Source organism: Hyaena hyaena, unplaced genomic scaffold, assembly GCF_003009895.1.
Source record: "Hyaena hyaena isolate Hyena2069 unplaced genomic scaffold, ASM300989v1 scaffold_0, whole genome shotgun sequence".
Classification (NCBI taxonomy): domain Eukaryota; kingdom Metazoa; phylum Chordata; class Mammalia; order Carnivora; family Hyaenidae; genus Hyaena; species Hyaena hyaena.
In genome coordinates, this window is record NW_024080632.1 from 6227395 (window position 1) to 6247755 (window position 20361).

General features: G+C 43.4%; 1 protein-coding gene across 3 annotated transcripts in view; it reads right to left on the minus strand.

The window, feature by feature from the left end:
• HECTD4 (HECT domain E3 ubiquitin protein ligase 4) overlaps positions 1–20361 on the minus strand; it is a 190406-nt gene that overhangs the window by 71515 nt on the left and 98530 nt on the right. Inside the window, exons 12-27 of one of the 3 annotated variants that reach the window (XM_039229794.1) lie at positions 18982–19214; positions 18458–18603; positions 16864–16934; positions 15915–16020; positions 15221–15341; positions 14415–14537; positions 12374–12498; positions 10793–10946; positions 10173–10273; positions 8100–8298; positions 5864–5983; positions 4621–4725; positions 3108–3271; positions 2296–2529; positions 1137–1329; positions 481–585 (exon numbers count right to left, since the gene is read on the minus strand). In XM_039229794.1, the coding sequence (XP_039085725.1) occupies positions 481–585; positions 1137–1329; positions 2296–2529; positions 3108–3271; positions 4621–4725; positions 5864–5983; positions 8100–8298; positions 10173–10273; positions 10793–10946; positions 12374–12498; positions 14415–14537; positions 15221–15341; positions 15915–16020; positions 16864–16934; positions 18458–18603; positions 18982–19214 (2300 nt within the window). Of the gene's footprint in view, positions 1–480; positions 586–1136; positions 1330–2295; positions 2530–3107; positions 3272–4620; positions 4726–5863; positions 6011–8099; positions 8299–10172; positions 10274–10792; positions 10947–12373; positions 12499–14408; positions 14538–15220; positions 15342–15914; positions 16021–16863; positions 16935–18457; positions 18604–18981; positions 19215–20361 lie in introns of all 3 variants that reach the window. The other 2 variants (XM_039229724.1, XM_039229639.1) reach the window with 2 other exon arrangements.

A 20361-nucleotide genomic window follows, 5' to 3' on the forward strand; every position in this document is an offset into this window, starting at 1 on the left:
AAAATCAAGAAAAGATGGTAGGCAGGATCTACAAAAACTGAGTTTTACTGTTCATGTTAAAAGGAACAGAGAATTTCAGGGGGCGGGGGAACCAACCACCTCTGGTCCATATTTCTATGCCAGAGCACATTTCTACGTAAATTATTTCATATTTTAATGATTACAAATGGCATGGACTACTGCTGGGGACTTCTCCAGTGCTTATAACTACCTTTTGTTTTTTAAGGCTTGGAAGCAAAATTTGATAATGCTGGTAACTTCCGGATAAAACGATTCATCAGGTAAAAACAGCCTAATGAATAATTTATTACTTGTACCATTGATATGTTGATCTAATCAACTTTATTTAATCTTTGTCAAAGAACGGGTACATTTTGGTGTGCACAGTATCTTAAATAACATTGTTTGGTTTCCACAACATATATACGTTTGCACTGTAAATACCAATGCCCCAGTGATCGATCTTAACAGCTTGCTCACCTCGTTAAAATGGTAATCATAGAAGAAGGGCATGCTGTTCTCCAGCTTCCCCTGCATGGCGTCCTCAACCTCACTTTGCCATTTCTGCTCTAATTCTGCAACACTCTGATAGGTACATTAAAAAGTAAAACAATGTGAGAATAGGTGCAAAACAAAAACAAGTGCAATCAGCAAATTTGGAAATTTTAGTCCTAATGTTTCAAAACTTCAGGTCACTTTTTTTTTTTCAAGTAGGTTTCAAGCCCAGCATGGAGTCCAATGCGGTGCCTGAACTCACAGCCCTGAGAGCAAGACCTGAGAGGGAGAATAAGACTGGGATGCTTAACCGAGCCACCCATGTGCCCCTCAGGTCACTTTTAAAAACTTCATTACAGGGGCACCTGGGTGGGTTAGTCGGTTAAGCGTCCTATTTCAGCTCGGGTCATGATCTCATAGTTCATGGGTTCGAGCACCACTGCGGTTCTGTGCTGACAGCCTGGAGCCTGCTTGAGATTCTGTATCTCCCTTGCTTTCTACCCCTCCTACGCCTGTCCTCGGTCTCTCTCTCAAAAATAAACATTAAAAAAAAAAGTTTTTTTAAACTTCATTACATTTCCAGGAAAGAAATTATTTCCAACAGTTGTAGGAGAAATCTAAAGGCTTTGACCTTCACTTACCTGCAACTGTCTCTCCATGGCATTGAGTTTCTTAAAGGTCTCACCCATAATTTTACACAGTAAGTCATATTCCTCAGCATGTTCTTCTTGATACTGGAAATTTATTAGGGACTGCAGTGCATCAACCAAGTTCAAGTGCTTAATAACACAGGAGACCACCATTTCCTCCATCACGTCGGGCTGAATTACTTCTCTGTGATTACAAAGGAAACGAGTCAAGTGTATGCCATGCTCTCAAATGACCAATCCTGTATTCAATAGGTTGGAGGATGTAAGCTTTGATTAAATGTATTAAATACTCACCACACCTTCTTTATTACAATAAAGAGGCATGACCATTATGATGGCTTCCGTATCAGGTTGGCAATAATTTAACGTTTAGCTGACAAAACTGACATCAGCTGATAAAGTGAAAATCAAAACTAAAGAGACTTCATTTTCTATAATTTGTATATTTTGAGCTGGAATCATATTAAAGCTGGAAAAGGTCTAAGAATAAAATAGATCTTCAGCACCATTTACACTGTACTACGGCTTGTGGTATTTTATATGTATGGATGCTGGGCTGAAAATGAATGGCACTTCTGTCTTTTTCTTTTTAAATTTCAACTCTTCTTAAAATTCTTCTCCCTGAAATAGGCAATCGTGCCTCAGAAGACAGGGCAGAGGCCACCAAACAGACCTGAGGCGAGAATACTACAAAAGACATTTGCAACTTCACAACTTCATCTTCTAGATTAAAGACCTCTCACCATCTCTCTAGACTAAGGAAACCCAAGTTGAGGACTAAGAGTAGACAGTCAAACCACCGTGGAAAAACCTAGAACTTGCCAAACCTTTGCATGCCTCAGAGTCCTATGGGAAACTTGTCAACACATCGCTTGCTGGGCCCCATCCTCAGAGGTTCTGACCCACTAGGTGCGAGATGGGGCCCGGAACTAACCAGTGCTCAGGCGGTGCTGGCTGGAGGCCCATTCCTTGAGACCAGAGGACCTGGAACACCCCCTGGGGCTACCCCCCAGAGGACTTGCTTAGCATGCATAAGTAAACACAAAATTAAAGGCTCATTTGCTAGACTACGAGAAGAAATTTATCCCCCTTCCATGGTCTAAACGGCTTTATTCCAGTGGGAAAAAGAGAACACTATTGAGCAACATACTTTATACTCGGTCTGAATTGAGGTCTAGCACGCCCAGAGATTTCCCTGAGCTTTATCATGATTCCCGGAGGCAGCCTGATCCGGGGCAGGTCAAAGTAGTTTCCCACAGGAGGCACGAGAACGTCAGAGGGGTAGGTGAATTCCCGGTCTTCCTCGATGGTCAGGGGCAGCGGAGACGGGCTTGGAGTAAGGGCAGGGGAGATCACGCCATTGGCCTCCACCTGCCACTGGCACCTGAACAGACAGAAAAGAGAGTCTTCACTTCCTCTTCCTTCTGGAAAGAGCTACTTAAAGTCTGTGAACGCACCAAACATCTGCAGGATCACATTATATGCCGAGTATTCACCAGACCTTCTCAGAGGCTGAGGAAAAATGAGCATTCCATGAAACCACGCCTTTGGGATTTACCTTCTCCCCAACATTTCTTCATGAAAACTTTTAAATATATGTAGCAAGGTTAAAAGCATCACACATGGTTACCGCCCACATACCCAGCACCTAGATTCTAGAATAAACATTTTGATAAGTTTGCTTTTTCCCTCATCTACTCATCCTTTTGGGGATCCTTTAATTTAATTATACAATATTTGGGTTGGAGAAAAGCTTCTGCAGTTCAAGGCTGCAATTTCAAATTTAGTACAGTAAGGGCCAGAGGCACTGTGGTGTGATTTCCATCTCCTTTCTTAACGACAATGACACTCGTGGGATTGCCAGGCAGTGTGCACAATGAGCGGGGAAACAGACTAAAAGCAGTTTGCCACAGAAGTTCCTTTTCCTCTGTGAGCAAAACTAGCCCCGTCTGAGCTTTTTACCTCTGTAAAAGTTTGGACCGCAATAGTTCCTGACAGGCTTCTTCTTCTTTGGTAATTTCGGGTCCGTTGTACAGGATTCTCAACATGGAGCAAGCTAACACGGACAGACCTAGAGCCAGGTCCACCAGAAAGGGCAGGCCTCCAGACACATCCTCGGAAGACTCCTACAATGCAGACAGGGGCAAACCACACGGGTCAGCATGCAGGGCGGAGCGCTTCCACCTGTGTGCACCGCGCTGCACGGTCCCCAACTGCAGGGGCTCACAGAGCAGCGTCAGGTATTATCGCTATGGGACACAGGCACAGCACCCAGCACCATGAGCGGAAAGATGGTGGCACAGGGGAATGACCACAGAGTGAAGGCTGAGCACAATTCTGGAGAGAGAAGAGCTGATAAGACTCCATATTACAGACAGCACAAATCGCATGCAAGATTCTTTGGGTCGATTTCTCTCTGCTGTGCCTATCCGGGTATAAATCACTATTTCGTTTGGTCACTGCCATCCTATGCTTGAACCAAGATGTTGTCAATCCTTATACTGAATTCATTCAACAAATATGTGAGTACCTACTGTGTACCAGTCATTGTTCTAGGCCCTTGAGATACAGCAGAGAACAAAGATTCCTGCCCTCACGGAGCTTCCATTCTAGCCGGTACTTCTGCCCTGGAGTGTGTCAGCTTGGTTAAACTTAAGCAATCTCCAAGTCTAAAATGGGTTTTACAAGGGCGCCTGGGTGGCTCAGTCGGTTGAGGGTCCGACTTTGACTCAGGTCATGATCTCATGGTTCATGAGTTCGAGCCCTACATCGGGCTCTGGGCTGACAGCTGGAAGCCTGGAGCCTGCTTCAGATCCTGTGTTTCCCTCTCTCTGTTCCCCTCTTCTGCTCATGCCCTGTGTCTCTGTCTCTCAAAAATAAACCAACAGTAAAATTGGTTTTACAAATCAAGCAATTTGAGGGGTTAGAAGAACTCCTACCATTCTCTCGTTTTTTCCAGGTGGGAAAAAGAATTTACATAGATTCCTGAGAGGAAGTAACTATTTAGCACTAAAAGGAGTAGACTGAACCCACATACAGGGGTTCAATAGATCATATACAGAGTATAACATACATAATTAAGCAGAGACAGACCTAGCCTAGCAAGAAGAGCCTTTGAGAATAAAAATCTGATCCTACCACTCTCAAAACCCGGAATCCCAGTGCTTACTTCTATTAGGTGCTCGAGTCTTCGTTGCCCTACGGAAAGATGCTGGAGGCAGAGTACCTCTCCAGGCTTTGAAGATGGAGCCCCTAGCAGTGGGTTCTTTCTGTGCTACTGAATGCGTTTTAGGTCACAGCTAGTTCTATTCCACAAAACTACTACTTATGCAAGCAGTCTACTACTGCCAAATGGAAGAGATGGATGAAAGAGTAGCTCATATTTTGCCCTGTCTCTGGGGCAAATATGATGTCTGTAAGCAAGGCACACAGGAGGAAGTACATTATGCCCACAGCGGTGGTGAGATTCCAGTACCTGAGCGCGAACTGTGCAAGCAAAGCCCCACATAGCTTTATCGGGAGTGTTGTGTTCACGGCCACTTCTCATTTCAAAGGAGAAGGTGACTGTATCTCCTTCCACCTTAAAATTTAAGGGGGGGGAAAATACACTTTAAATAAAAAGGCACATGATTTTCAAGAGAGCAATGAATTTCAGAGATTTACTTTCAAAAGGGCCACAGCAATAATTCACTCCTTTTCTCAATCGCTTGTTTGACTCAAACTCCATCCCCTCTCCTCTGCACACCAGCCTTCCAGGGCTCTCTCCTGACCAGGTAGGTCTGGGGACGAGGCATCTGGGAAATGGGCCACCATCGCCCAATCACAGGATCAAAGTACAGATTAAATCTTGAGCGTAAGTTTCAGTAAATTCCTCAGACTTCTATTCTTTCTGCCCTCCCCCCTCCTCCACCACCTCACTTGTGCCGGGAAGGCAGGCAAACGGCCCAGATCTTGAAGAACACAGTGCTGCAAGACCTCGCTCTGTACTGCAGAACCACCACCACGAGTAGTTAACAAAACGTAGGAAGTGAGAGAACGATTAAAAGTGTTGTGCCGATGCGGATTTGGATGCATCCAGACTGTACCCCTGGACATAACTGGCTGTCTACGGCTGAATTAAAGAGGGTACGTAATGCACGGGAGATAAAGGCTTCCGGAACAGACTCTGGAGGGGCTTTCAGGTTGTAGCGGGCATTTCCAGTCACATTCACAGTCTAGGTGGACCTGTGGTAGTTCCAGGGCCCCAATTACAAAAAGCATGGCTGAAATCTCATCAGTCTGAGAACGGATCACTACTGTGGCTCCAAAGGCCCAAATTCATTCGAAAACACAGATTCCACATTTTTAAACTGCATCGGCCCTGTGGTTCTATAGTGCCCGTCACAGAAGGGTGGGGAGAAGCAAGCTGAAAGAAGTGGCAGTCCTTCTAACGGGCAGGGAAGGAACAGGCGGGAGCCCCTCAGTCCCTGGAGTAGCCTGGGGAGGGGATGCCAGCTCTGGAGCCGCCACGGGTCCGACCATGCCCTACACGGAGGCTCATTCTGAACGAAGCAGTGATTTACAGACCCGGCAAGATGGGTCCAGCTCAACAGAAGCACCCACAGACCAGTTTTTTTTTGTTTTTTTTTTTTTTATAGAGTTAGAGTTACTACTCGGGCCTGGAAGGAATGGGAGTTCATTTTTCTTTTCTAGGAAGCGAATCTGACTGGATACCATACCTTCACCAAGTCTTTGGGCCAGCCAGTTCCTAAGACACTACGGCTGCCATATCCCAGTGTGTTGCCTCCATACTCAGCAACCTTCCTACTGTTTGTGTTAGGCCCCGCATATATCACCAACTTCAAAACAGAAAATAGACTGTTAGACTGTAAAAGAAAAACAAAAACAACATCTACAAATAAAAAGGCTGCAAAAAAGGGTTTGTTTAAAAATACATTCATACCCAGGCACTGATGTCAAAATAATAGAACTAATATTCCCTGAGTTTTTAGGTACAACTGATACTAGTTTGGATGCAGCAGATATTACCATGATTTAACTGCCCGAGGACCTCACGTTAACATAGATCTACTCCGCTATTAGACATATTTTTTAAGTAGTTATTTTAATGCTAAGTAATGACGGATGGCTCGTTAATAACTGGTACAGTTTGCCCCCATAAGTCCTCCCCCAAATTAATAAAGTGAGCAAATACAGATGGAAAGACGCCTGTATCTCACATAACAAAATAAAGGCCCCTCCAATAAAGACAAAAAACCCCCACAAAACCCAAAAACTCAATGAATGAGGCTTTTTAAAAACGCAACAAATTGAAAATAAGCCATACATCCTTTGAATGTTGCTTAATGGTGTAAAAAGAAAACGACACAAATTTAGGCCAGAAAGGGGGCTGCTACTCCTTGGGTCAGTTTTCACGTATCAATACTTTTCTTCAATAAAGGGTAGTCAATTTATATCCTATTAACCAACTTTCTAATATGCAGGAGAAATATTTAGGGATCATTTGACATTCAAATCCTTTCACTGGAAGAATCGGCTCTGGTTTCTGTAAATACCAACTCCCGTCTTCTAACGTGCACTCTGACCACCTCTGACGGCACAGGAGAGCTCAGTTTGGATCTAGAAGCTACATTTTTAGCCCTTGACACTTGTCATGTTGTGTTTTCTTATCCTTTTGGACCTTTTGCTGATACCAACCAGGGACCACTGGAAAAATAAATCTTCCTTTTATCTGTGTAGGAAGCCTCCCTGCGCCTCCACGTTTAACACAGTAATGTCTACTGCAGGTGTCGGTTAGCATATGTCAGAAGATGCAAATTACTGGTTTTTAACGGAGAAACGAAATGACACTGATACGGCAACCTCTCCATTTCTATTTTCAAAAGTCCTATCACTCAAATCTAGGAAATGGGAGTAGCTGGTGTCAGGAGCTATGAAGTGGGGCAGGCCGATGGCAAAAGATTTATTTTTTGAAAGGCCCATGAAAGACCATTTTGTAAATTCTCTTGCCTCCAGCTAAACTGAGTTGTGGAGGTGACTCTTTAGCCCCTCTGGACACCTGACAGTTTTCGCTATCCTAAAAAGTAAGGGGCAAGGGGACTCTATCATTTTCTCAGTGATTTTCTCACCATCTCAGAATACATACAGTTAAGAAGTCCTTTATTTTTATCCTAAAAATCTCCCCTGGCAGGATTTAAGACCTCTTACCCTAACACAGCTCACAGAGGAGCTAACAATCTACATAAAACTACATAAAAAATACTCCCACGTATGTACAAAGCTAGTAGGTAATCCTTCTTTTATAAGGTTACATGCCTCAGTCACATTCATCTTTCCTCAGAAGTTCAATATGATGGTTTGCAGTGCAACAACATAAACAGAAGAAAACATTTCAACCCCTCAAATGTTTCCTTTCACTTAAAATTATTAAGCCACTATGTTGGAAACTACTCTTCCTCAAAATCTACGTAGGCCCTGAGGTACTGACAACAAAGAACAAATAATTTAAATAAAAATAAAACTGATCCTAGCACATCTGAAACTCTTCCAAAAGGCCACCTTCTCCCAAAGACTACATGAGAAGCCCCAGAATCAGGCAGTAAGACCTTTCTAGACAAATGCATATCACCTGTCTACAGGAATTCCAAGCACCAGAGGAAGGCAGCAGGTAAACTATAAGAAAAGGAAAACTTCCTTTGACTCTCGGATCTAAACTTGAAAAGCTTACAAAAGTGCCCTTTCAACATGTCATGAAAACACTGTTCTTAGAACACAGACATGCTGGTTCTTTATTTCCCCAACTACTACCCTTCAAGGCATATCTTAAAGTTCTCCAAAGAGACATCTGTGGACAGAAGTAAGTCAAGGATGGTGACTAGGAGCAAAGAAAAATAAGAAGCATCTAGGAAATCAGCCTATTGGCATGGGAACCAACACTAAGCCAGTCTTGCTTACTTTGTCATAGTCATATTGTGAAGAGCATCTGCTATCAAATCTAAGGTACAAGCAGCGAGCTCCTGGGATGTGGACAGTTTCTTTAAATTTATAGTTGTCTCTGACAGGGTGGACGGTTTCCACAGTCTTTCCGGCAGCCCAGGGAGCGGGAATCTTTAAACCAGTGAGAAAGCCTGGCTCTTCCTTCTCTTCCAGCATCCTAAAACCAGACAAAGAGAAAGTGATTTCGTTTAGCAGCGAGGAGAGGGAAAAGATGAGATACACATGGTAAAATACAAAAAGCTAAGTAATTTCACTTTACTTTTCCACATCATGCAGTCTGACAACCTCGTGGCTTTTAAATACTAGGTCTCAGCGGCAATCAGGAGCCCTGTAAAAACTCCTAAGGCTCTTTTCTTATTGTTGCTGCCAACATAGTTCCATTTTCCCCTCTCTTTTCAAGGAGGAAAGCCCAATTCATACCCAGGAAAGGACCTCACCAGCTCTCACTTCAAGTTACTCGGGGGGGAAGGGGGGATGCTATCAAGGACCCTTAAGATCGGTCACTTTCCAAATCCCACAGGATTAGTGTCCTATCGAGGTTCCTTTTGTTGATATCTAAAGGTCAACTGTTGAAAACTCCATGAGTCTACATGACTGTTTTTTACTGTAAGTTTTGCTAAAGAAAAATGCCTTCAAAGTCCTCTTGTCTACTGTAGTTAAACTCTCAAGGGCTTCGCAGCCCAAGGTTGCAGGATACAAACTCCTAAAGCCTACACTTGGCTGTTGTGAAATTAACACTTCTTTCAGCTCTGCACTAGCAATGTGATGGCCACTTAGTCAAATGTGGCCATTTAAACAGAATCTGAACTAAATACGATTTAAGATTCAGCTTCTCGATCACATGAGCCACACCACAAGTCATCAGTAACAGCAGGTGGTTATGGCTGACGGTCCAGGACAGCACAGGGGCAAAGTTGCATCACGACGCCAAGCTCCACTGGATAGCATGCTGTTCCAGAGAAACCCGCAAAGTCGTTCCTTTCTGACTGGTGTTGTTAAAGACAGCTTTAATAATATATAACTGACGTAATAAATTGTCCACACTTACAGTGCACAGCCTGTTAAGTTTGGACATAAGTATATACTAGTGAAGTTTCCTCCCCCCACCCCTTGGTAATCCAGGTAATCATTTTTTGCTTCCTATCACTAGAAATGAGTTTACATCTTCTGGAGTTTCCTAAATAGGGAATCATATAGCATGTACTTTTTGAGGGATCTGGCCTCTCTCGCTCAGCAGAAGGATTCTGAGACTCATTCCTATTGTTGCATGTTATCAACCATTCATTCCCTTTTATTGCTGAGTAGGATCCCGTCATAGGAATACTCTAAAATTCTACAGCTCATTTATCCCTTCCCCCGTTGATAGACATTTGGGTTGTTTCTTGTTTTGGGCTACTCTAAGTAAGGCTGTGATGAACCTTCATATACAAGTCTTTGTAAGAAGCTATGCTTTCCTTTTTCTTGTGTAAATACCTCAATGTGGAAATAGCTAGGTCATGTGGCAGGTGTACACTGAACTTTTTGAGAAACTGTCAAACTATTTCCCAAAGTCATAGTATTTTGCATCGCTGTCATTGGTACAGAAGAATCTGTCACTCTTTAATCTCTTGACCTGTGGGGAATTTATTCTAATCTGATCCTATAAACCTATAAAGCAATTCTATAATTATTGGGGTGCCTGGGTGGCTCAGTTGGTTGAGCATCCAACTTCGGCTCAGGTCATGATCTCACGGTTTGTGGATTCGAGCCCCGCATCTGGCTCTGTGCTGACAGCTAGCTCAGAGCCTGGAGCCTGTTTCAGATTCTGTGTCTCCCTCTCTCCCTGCCCCTCCCCTGCCCATGCTGTCTCTCTCTCAGAAATAAATAAAAACGTTAAAAAAAAAATTTATAATTATCTGTAAAATGTTGACCCTAAAGTCTCTTTTTCCAGTTACAGAGTCCTTGCTAGAATTCAGTGTCGTAAAAGGAGAACGAGGCTTTCACCAGAAGAAAACAAGGCAGGGGTCCCAACAAGGAAGCAGCATCTTTCACCTCTGATCGGGGAACAGCCTGCCCTTCTGGTCTGATGCACCACATGGGGAACAGCCCACCTCGGCAAAAACTGGACACTGGGTTTTAAGCAGCAAAGCCGTCTGAAACACAAAACCATCATCATGTCTTAAAGTGCTTACTGTCAGTTATCTGGATGGTACTAGAGCCAAATTTAGAATGCTCACTCAAGTCATCTTTTTACAATCCTAGTCTGTCCTCCTTTTGCGAAGAAGTGCTTTGCTACTTAGACCACTTAACACCGTTTTATTTAATGCTGTCATGACACTAATATTACTTATTTCTATCAGTCACCAATAGCCGGCAAGGCCTTAGGAGGCTGACTATAATGGTAGGATCTCAGTAGCATTGTAGATTAGCATTTTTACAGCTGACCAGCGATCAACACTTGCTAGAAGATCGCATAAGTAAATTTAGTCAAACAAAAGGTTTTCCCTTAATATTTCGGTTCTTTTTATGATGTTTTTGTTCATTCCATGGTTATTTCCCTTGGCTTCTGAAAGACACGGCTGTGTTTACTCTGCCTTCGATAAATGCACACGGCCGCAACGCGAGGTGGGCGGGCCAAAGAGCAGCTCCCTTCGGCACCCTGGGGACCGTACCTGACTGGTATAGAGGACCAGCTGGACCAGCTGAGGCATCAGGGCATCGGCCATGGTCAGAGTCTGTAAATTTGGATGCATCAGGGAAGTCAGTAACACTGGAAGAAGGTGACCAAGCATAGTAGCCTTAGTAACTTGTTCCAAGCCTTTTAACCTACAAAAAGTTCAAGAAACACATGGTTTAAACAACTCCTAATCACATGAAGAAGCAACTGTCCTCCTCATCTGACAAAGTCTCTTAAACCGCATTTCCTGGCACTGCTTAAGCACTTCTAGCTCTGGCAATTCGCTCCACAAATCTCCCACCTTCTACCACTGAGGGGGAGGGAGGAAGAGAAACCTAGTGTGAGGTTTCACCATCAACCTGTGGTTTTCCCGAAAAAGTTTACACAGTACGGGTCACAGCACCTCTAACGCACTTTATCAATGGTTCTAAAATACGGCTACTCTGGGTAGTTACCACGGGCAAAGGGCCCTTGGCTCTGGAACTTTAGGTAGCCGGGCTGCACGGAGTCTCTGATAGAATAACTGGCTACAGCACAGATTTTTCATTGGTCTTGAACATCACACACTCTCATTTTATTGATAGCACACTGTATAAATGTAAGGTGTATAACATTATTTATGTATAGATTACAAAATGATTACCTAAACTCCCATTCTTAATATCCCAATCTTCTGCCAGAAGAACTAAGGTATGAGACTCTCCTGAAGACAGCCGTGGGTTATAGAAATCCTCTGAGGCTACTTAGGGTACTGGGGTTGGGACAAGAAACAGACCCCCGTCTCCCAGACGCTTGGACTATCCCTCTTCCCTGGGGGCCGATCCACACCACGTGCCCCAGCAGTGGGCCCTGCGGGACTTAACAAGCCCCCTGTGCGGTGCCTATCTGGGTTATGCGGTTCCAGTGTGGCCACCTACTCTCTGGGAGAGGGCAGGAAACAAGGGACATGGGGACAGACAGGGCTCCCAGACGAAAAATGACACTGCGGGGTCCTCTGGGATCAGCATCTCTAACATTAAAATCATCAGCACACACAGATGTAACAGCAAACCGTTCGCAGAGATTTTAATGGGGAGGATGGAGAGAGAGCTTTATTACTGGGAAAGAGAAGATTACCCTCTAGAGAGGTCACTCCTTTACTTGAAGTAAAATTACAGTAAAATCTTAACACATTGAGTGTCCTCTTTTGCAAAGCAGTGAATCTTCTGTATCGCTAGGTCATCGCTGCCTCTCTACCGTACGTCTCACGAGGACACCAAGGGCACGTGCTGCTGAGCTAGATGACGGAAGGAAAGGCCAGTCTGGGGGAGATGACGGCGGCAGACCCAAAGGTTGGCGGGGAGGCTGTGCACCACAGCCATGGGGCCCCCTCACCCCATGGCTGGTGGCCAGTCTCACCTAAAAGCACCATTAAAGAGTTCAAGTGCACTTGGCATTGAAAACGGTTGCCGTTTCAACCTAGTCTCACAAAAGTCCCTCTATATTAAATGAACGTTTGCTGTTCTAAGAGGTTTTGCTTTCATAGGCAAATTCGGCTTCCCGAAGGCAGGTCAGAGCTCACGAGCCATCTCCTCACCTCTGCTCACGGTCAGCGAGGTCACTATTTATGAGGACAGTTGTGACCTGCTGTAGCATTTCCAGCACTTCATCACATCCCGTCAGGATTTGGGTGGCAAGAGCCAAAATACTGACCTTTAGCTCCTAGGTAGAAAACATCACAGTTATTACTTTTAAGCTTCGTGATGAACACACACTCACAATGACAACATGAAATGATGTATTTAATGATGCATTTCCAAATGAAATAATGAGGTGGCCAGAATCAGCCCAAAGCAGGAAGTTCCGCTAGGATGGCAAGTAGCAATTTGATTTGGGAGGCTAAGGTCTGGAGTGCTGACAGAAATACGCAGTATTTCACGGGGAGCACACCGAGTCCCTGGGAGAAAAGGCGTTTCTCCCACCGCCTCTAGCACCAGAGAGCTCCCGGTGGCCAGCCCAAAAACTCCAGGTGAAAGACGGCCTTGGGCGGTATGAGGACAGCTAAAGAGAAAAACAGAACAGTAAAGGGCGCGTGTATAGGCGGTGAATAAAATGAGACAAAACACCACATTCTGAAACAGCACAAGTGACCTTTTTACTTAACGTTTTAAACCATTACACTTGAAAACAGGCACATTAAAAATTCAATTGAAGTAGCAGGCAGTTACAGGTTATCGGACATTAAAAATAACTATCAGAGAGTTCGTGGGCATACAAATACTAAATGGTGTGGCAAGAAGCACTCGTTAAAATCAAGAGAAGTGTTTAGCTTACAGTTATTTTCTATTAAGAAAAAACACCCAACCTAATCTTTTAGGTGAAATCTGGGTTTTTAATTTTTCCTGGAGATACTGGATAACTCAGCCTCTTCTGCCTTCACCAGAGTATTTCTCTCCATGGATTAATTAAGGAATTTACAGAATTTAGCCTCTCAAAGAGAAAACACTGGCTTCCATTGTTGGACTTTCCCGGGGCCTTTTTTGGAATTATTAAGATGTTTTTACCACGAAGAGAAAAGGAATTCTGAACTGACAGGCTAAACCACGGTGTAAGTCACATGGATCCCATCAGCCACCGTGTGCTGGGGGTGCCCCCCCCCCCCCCGCGGCTGCACAGCGCATGCTACTAGCACACCTCCTCTCCGAGCCTCACGGAACCTTGTAAGGGAAACTTACTGTCCCTTTTCACTGATTGGGAAACTAAGGTAAGAAGAGTTAATAAACAGGACCGGCAATTTAAATGATTAATTCGTGCAGTTCTGCCTATTTAAAAACTGATTATACAGTGAGATCAACTCAAGAACTAGCAAGTGTATGTGTGGGTTCCGGAGTAAGAAAAGGGTGAAGTATAATGGCTTTTATCTTTACGCTTCCTTGGTGAATTTTTCAGTGTGTTTCAATCAACACTTCAAAGAAGAATCAAGTTCTTATTGATCTAATTCTCGCACAAAGAAGAAATTCTAAAGAACAATGCCAACAACAGCCTCCAGCATCTGTCAAAATTATAACCACCACTGCTATAAAAAAAAACAAAAAAATCTCTGGATTGCTATAAATTGCCATGTGGGAACAAATTATTGAGTTTACACAGAAGCTAACTTAAAAATAATTACAGAGAATGACATGAACTGTAGGTTTAGAAATTACTCAATATAAAGTTTGTGAGAAAGTCATCACCTTTTTAAAGTTATTTGAATGGAGAGAACCTAATAAACCAGCCACAATGTCAAATTATTTCAAATGTTACTTTATCTCTATATACGTAGATTTCATACGTGTATGAGATCACTTGTAAGCGCCGTACTTTTTACAGTCCTTTAAAAAAGGATGAAAATAAACAAGGCACAAGAAGAGTGACAGGAGCACATGGAGATACATTATGAGCGTGTCACAAATATGGTAACCACTGTGCAAGGACATAAAAACCTATGAGATGAGTGACCCAGTGTTACCTCTCACAACAATATAGCCACACGGTGAAATCTGACATCGTAATACACAGAGAGTTAGCCAGTCGAGCTGCCCTTTACACACTGGGTAGAAAGCATCGTTAGAAGAAAGCTTGGTGTTTACCTGTACCTTCAATGTCTCTCCCTGCAAGGAGTTGTCACTGTCCTCGTTCTCATCGGGTTTAATCAAAATAGTGTTACTGAGAAGGTGGTTCTGAACTGCCATCAGATAGCGCAGGCAGGAGGAGGCAGCCTTTAATACAAATAAGGGCATTTAAATGATCTACACCTTACAGCAAGAAGGGCTCATGTAATCCTCATGTTTATAAGGTTTGGACAAGGGAAGCAGAAGAGAAAGTACAGAAAACAGACCAGGTTAGTTTCTCAGGTGACTTATTTCCACATGGCTTTTGATGCGTCATTTGACACACTTATTTACCTTTCTGCCCTCTGCTGCCTAATTCGCAGTAGTCGCTCAGATACTTACTTGAATTTTCCCCACCCTCTCCCCCCACTCTCAGGCGTTTCCACTAGAAAAGAGTCCACCCAAACCCTTGAAAGAATCTCTAGGTTCTTTCTAGTCTCTGTGGAACTGTGGTATTTTAGAAAACAATACAACATTAAAAATTAACGGGGGGGAGGGGAAGGGGACAATCCTCACTATTTTAAACAAAACAAAAACATCCAAATTCAGTCAAACAATTCACTGCACTAAGACATTTAAGCAGGAGAAATAAAGTCTTAGAGAAAGTGATCCGAGTGGATTTGTTCGGTTCTGTATTTCCAGTCACCCACCCACTGACTTTGGTCAATTAAGGCTGCCCTGGAGAGTGTGTTACATCAGTGCACACACATGCACACACATCCCTCAATACAGTAACATGCAAACAGGGACACTTGATACCATTTGGCTTCATTAAACACATTTTTACTTACAGGCACAGTTGAAAGGAGTTTTTGAAAATCCTCTTTAGAGACAGTTTGGCACTTGGTGATTAAGATACAGGATTCCCGTACAACAATCTTCAGAATGTAGTGTAAGAGTTCATCATTTAGTCTTTAAAATGCAGGAAAAATGTAACAGTAAGATACTTATGGTTTAAGAATAAAAGGATAAATTTTACACAATTGGAACGAGATGATAAATAGGAGCTATAAAGTTCACCGGCTCTCTAAGTAGGTCATCTTACTAACAACTAGGTGTACTATTTAAATCCAACTTAAGAAACAAAATGGCACCTAGTCCGAGTATTTTACAAACAGCCAAGAAAACCAACACCTCCCTCCTCTCCCCAGCTCTTGCCCATACCCTCACCCTCTCCCATAGCCCAATGATTTGGGTGGCACCCTCCACCGAGATTTTTAAGTAAGTTCCATCCATTCTTTCCATTGAGGGCCTCTCTCCAGGCCCAAATTACTTTGCTGAGAAAACTGACAAATGCTATCATTGCTTTTCATGGCAAGTGGGGGATTTATGATCTTTTGATTGATCCTTTGATTTCGACTTAACATGCTAATTATCATATTAGGTATTATAGGAGACTCAGCCACTCAAATTCATTTAATGTAAATTAGTTACTGAGAAAAACAGAAAAAGAAGGCTAGCCACCAACAGTGTAACTGAGGTCACCTGTAATGCTCATCTTCCTCGCTGCCAAATCGGTTGTTTTGAAGCTGTTCAGCTAAATTGGTTAGGATCACATCCCGCAGCTGAGAGAGGCCGCTGTTTCTCTCTCCTGACACAGAACAGAGCTCTGTCAGCGACCCTGGTGATTACCCTTAGGAAACTGAGGCTATTAAAGCAAGTTTTCAAATGAGCAGACGGTTGACAGCGTAGGGGCTCCAGGCACATGTAGTCTGTAGTCACACAAACAGCAGCAGCAAAAACAGCCTCACAACCAAGCAGACTTTCTCAAACCAACACATCCTGACCTGGCTGTAGTTTGCCTCTCCGTACTTCACAGAGCAGGATTTCTAATTCCTTAAGGTCATGTTGCTAATAAACACAGAGTGAGCTTTGCCGTAGTTGTTTGGTCTAATTTTAAAAGTTGGGTTTTAATGTATGGAGGAAACAAATGGACTTAGAAATGACCCCCAAGAAGTCATTATCTTTAATGTGCATTAAACCTCTACTGTCAGGCACTTTCTGCTCAGCAGCATGGATACAGAAAAGTTGATAAAACTTGAAGATACACAGAACATGGTTTCTGCTCTCAGTCTAGTTGAAGTGCTGGCGTATGTGTTAATACGTTAAATATATATATATTAACAAGGGGCGTCTGGTTGGCTCAGTAGGTTAAGTGTCCAACTTCGACTCAGGTCATGATCTCACGGTTCGTGAGTTCATGTCCCGTGTCAGGCTCTGTGTGGACAGCTCAGAGACTGGAGACTGCTTCAGATTCTGTGTCTTCCTCTCTCTCTCTGCCCCTCCCCTCTCTCTCTCTCTCAAAAATAAACTATGAAAAACAAAAACTAACAAATATGAAGAAAAGAAAGGTCTATTATCATAATAATCCAGTTGTTTCCTTAGGGACAAAAAAGGGATGGCTGTTCAAGGAGAAGTCAAGGATAATTCTTACCTTCTGTTAAGACCAGCTTAAGTAAGTTATTGATTTCGGTTTCACCTGGGTACAAGATATTTAAGCCAGAGCTGAAATGACAGAAGAGTCAAAAAGCTTTTCAACAAATATTCTATAAAATCCAAACTCTAAGTATTTTAATTTGCATTTACATTAAAGATGCTAGTGTGATTACATGAAACCTGGGGGAAGTTTCATTACTAACAAAGTGGCTGAACCTAACTTCAACGTCATGAAATAGTCCATTCACCTCCCTGATCAGGGACCAACAGGCTTCCTCTCCTCCTGTCTGTGAGTTTCCAAATTGAGACCTTGTCTGAGGCTGGATATGGAAAGAAAGAACTGAGCTATAAAAAGAGTCAATGTAGCTGAGCCAGGTAGATATTAGCAGATTGTGTCCAAAAGCGCGTTTGAGAAGTGGGATTTCTAAATCTCAGCTTTTCCAAAAGGGCAAGAGCATCACAAGTGGTGCTAGAATGGTTTTTTTCCTGTAAAGTGGACACTTTGAGTGTACAATGTGACAAGTTTTGACATATGGGTACACCCATGAAACCGTCACCATAGTCAAGAGTGAACATACCCATCACCCCCAGAAGTTTTCTCCTGACACTAGATTTAAATTAGAAATGAGAGGTGCCTGGGGGACTCAGTTGGTTGAGCATCCCCACTTTGGCTCAGGTCATGATCTTACAGCTCATGAGTTCGAGCCCGGCGTTGGGCTCTGTGCTGACAGCTCAGAGCCTGGAGCTGCTTTGGATTCTGTGTCTCCCTCTCTCTCTCTGCTCCCCCCCCACCCCCCCCCCCGCTCAAGCTCGCTCGCTCTCTCGCTCTCAAGAATAAACATACATTAAAAAAAATTTTTAATAAATAAATTAGAAAAGAAACCCAAAGCATAGTCAACTACGGAAGGAAAAAGTCCCCCCTCCCTCTCTGCTCACCCTGTCACAGTTTTTCCTGACCAAGCATTCAGTTCTCCTTTGGTCACATGAAAACTATGTTCCTGGATAACAGTTCAATGCACTCAAAAAAAAAAAAAGAAGATTAAATGATAATGAACAGAAAATGGCCCATATGTTCTGCCCTCTTCTCTAACAAGGTTTTAGGTTTTAAGCAGAATTTAAAAGGCTAACATTGTTGAGCACTTTGCATCTTATTAAACTCCCACAAACTCTTACAGTAGATGTTATTTTTATGCCCATTTCATAGCTAAAGAAACGGAAACCTCAAACCGAGCCAGTAGTGGCAGAGCAAGAACTAGAACCCAGGTCTGCCGGCTGCCAAAAAACCGGCTTCTTAGTCACTTTGCAACACTCTCTCCTTCAATGACAGGAACCTTCACTTGCAAACCATCAAAATATCCATTTAAAGGGTTAAATTTTTTTTTCCTTTAAAATCCAAAAGGTAAGATGAGAATCATCGTTACATAGCACGGGGCCTCTGGGAGTGGGGCCACAAGCACTCTCTAGTCAAAGTACCCCCCGTGCACAAGGTCCTGACCCCGCAATGAGGAGAGAGGCCTCTAGGCTACCAGTGGCAGAGCCCAGCGGCTGGGAGATGTGCTTCGCAGCAAGCACGGGGAAAACCCTCTGGTTACCTGATGGCAAGGCACACTTCCTTCTGAATCTCAGGGCAAATCTGATCCCTTGGGGCCATCAACAACTGCCAAAGCAGCAAGCCAGACCGTCGAATGATGTCCCGGTTTCTTTCAGTTTGTGGGCTGAAGAAAAACTTAAATACCACCTACGGAAACATAAGGGGTATATCTAAAAATGCTTCTCCTACTAGGGATAAAATTATCCCTATGAAAAAAAGCACATAGTAGATAGTCTTATGAACAGATACTCAGGTGGATTTTTAACCACGGTGTCCTCTGTTGCGTAATGGTGTAATTATAGTAAATATTTTACATTTATTAATTGCAGTGAGCTACATATAGCAAGACTCCATTAACTGCAGTGCAACGAATATGATGATCATTCTAATTACAGGATTAGACTGTGGTTAAGGTGCAAGACGGGAATGTTATTAAATTTCTCTTCTTGTGGAAATTAGCTGGCTGAAACCAAGTTTTGTGCTTCTTTTTCTGTTTTCTTACTTATGTCAAAACAGTGCATTTACCTGAAAGACAACGAGAATACAGCGTATGATACACGTGTCCCCGTTAACCATGGCCTTCTCCATAACGTCACAGATACTGCTAAGATGGTGTGCTTCAATTGGATGCTGCTTGCCCAAGACACTTGTGATTGGAAGACTGGGGTTGGTGGCGAGCAGATTGAGTTGATGTATGCACATCGCACCAACGTGGTGCAGTAGCTGGTTTATAACCTCATTCGTGGTTATAGCCTCTTCTGGAAAATGTAGAAGAAACTCAGTGAGGAAAGACATCTCCATGGGTGGCCCCCAAGGAACACACATACTAGGACAGAGTATCTTGGCCCCCATCTCTTCTACTACTTCGGGAGAATCCTCTTCCCTGCCACAGAGTGCTAGGGCGAACATGAAAACACTAAGGAATCCACATCTTTAAATGGCAGAAGTCACCACTTAGAGAGCCCTTTCTATATGCTGGACAATAGGCTAACTGCTTTACATGCATTACCTCACAATATCGTTATAAACTTAGACTACTGTAGCCCTGTTTTGTAGAGGGATCAATCAGGGTCAGAGAGGTGAAGTAGCTTGCCCTAGGTCACACAGCTATAATGTGTAGAGCTGGGATCTGCATTCAGGTCATTTCCGCTCAGAGGCCAGGCTGCAACCAATCTAGTAAAATCTATCTTCTATGGCTTCTCTATGATACAACACCACCCCCACCGCATCCCTACCCCCAGATCCACAAATATCTCCTCCCACGGTACCTCAACATTTTTATCTCAGTTAGTCACCACAGCCTAGACAGCCATCAGTTCAACAGTGAGGGTTCACAAGCACCCTCTTACATAATAATAAACAGCCTATAGATGGTCACAAGTCATTCAGGAAATGGATATGAAAAAAATCTAAACAGGCAAAGAGAAAAAAACAGAGCAAAACAAACAAAAAAAACCCAACCCTGCTTTTCTCCCTTAAAGCAGCTGAAATGAACTACCCACCAGGAACAGAAAAGCAGCAATCGGGGAGAGGCAGGCCTGGGTAGGGGGACCTTGGAGTCGCAAAAGGATTGTGGGCACTGGGAGCTACGAGGAAGGACTCAAGGAAAACCAAAGAGAAGGTAAACCTGGCCCAAACTAAACTTCTCAGTTGTATATTCACTGGAGGGCCAGGCTGGGGTCCCATTCTCTTCTATGTCTTTGAGTCCTTCCTTTGACAACAGAATTCAGGTTACTACTTGTCCTCACCGAAGACTTCCGGAGAGCTAGTATCTGGGACCTACCCAAATAAATAAGGTCTTTGAATTTTATCCTGAGTCAGATGGGAAGCCAGCAGAGGAGTCTGAGCAGAGGAGGGACAGATCTGACTAGGACACCGTGAAAGACTCTGGTTGCTGTGCAGAAA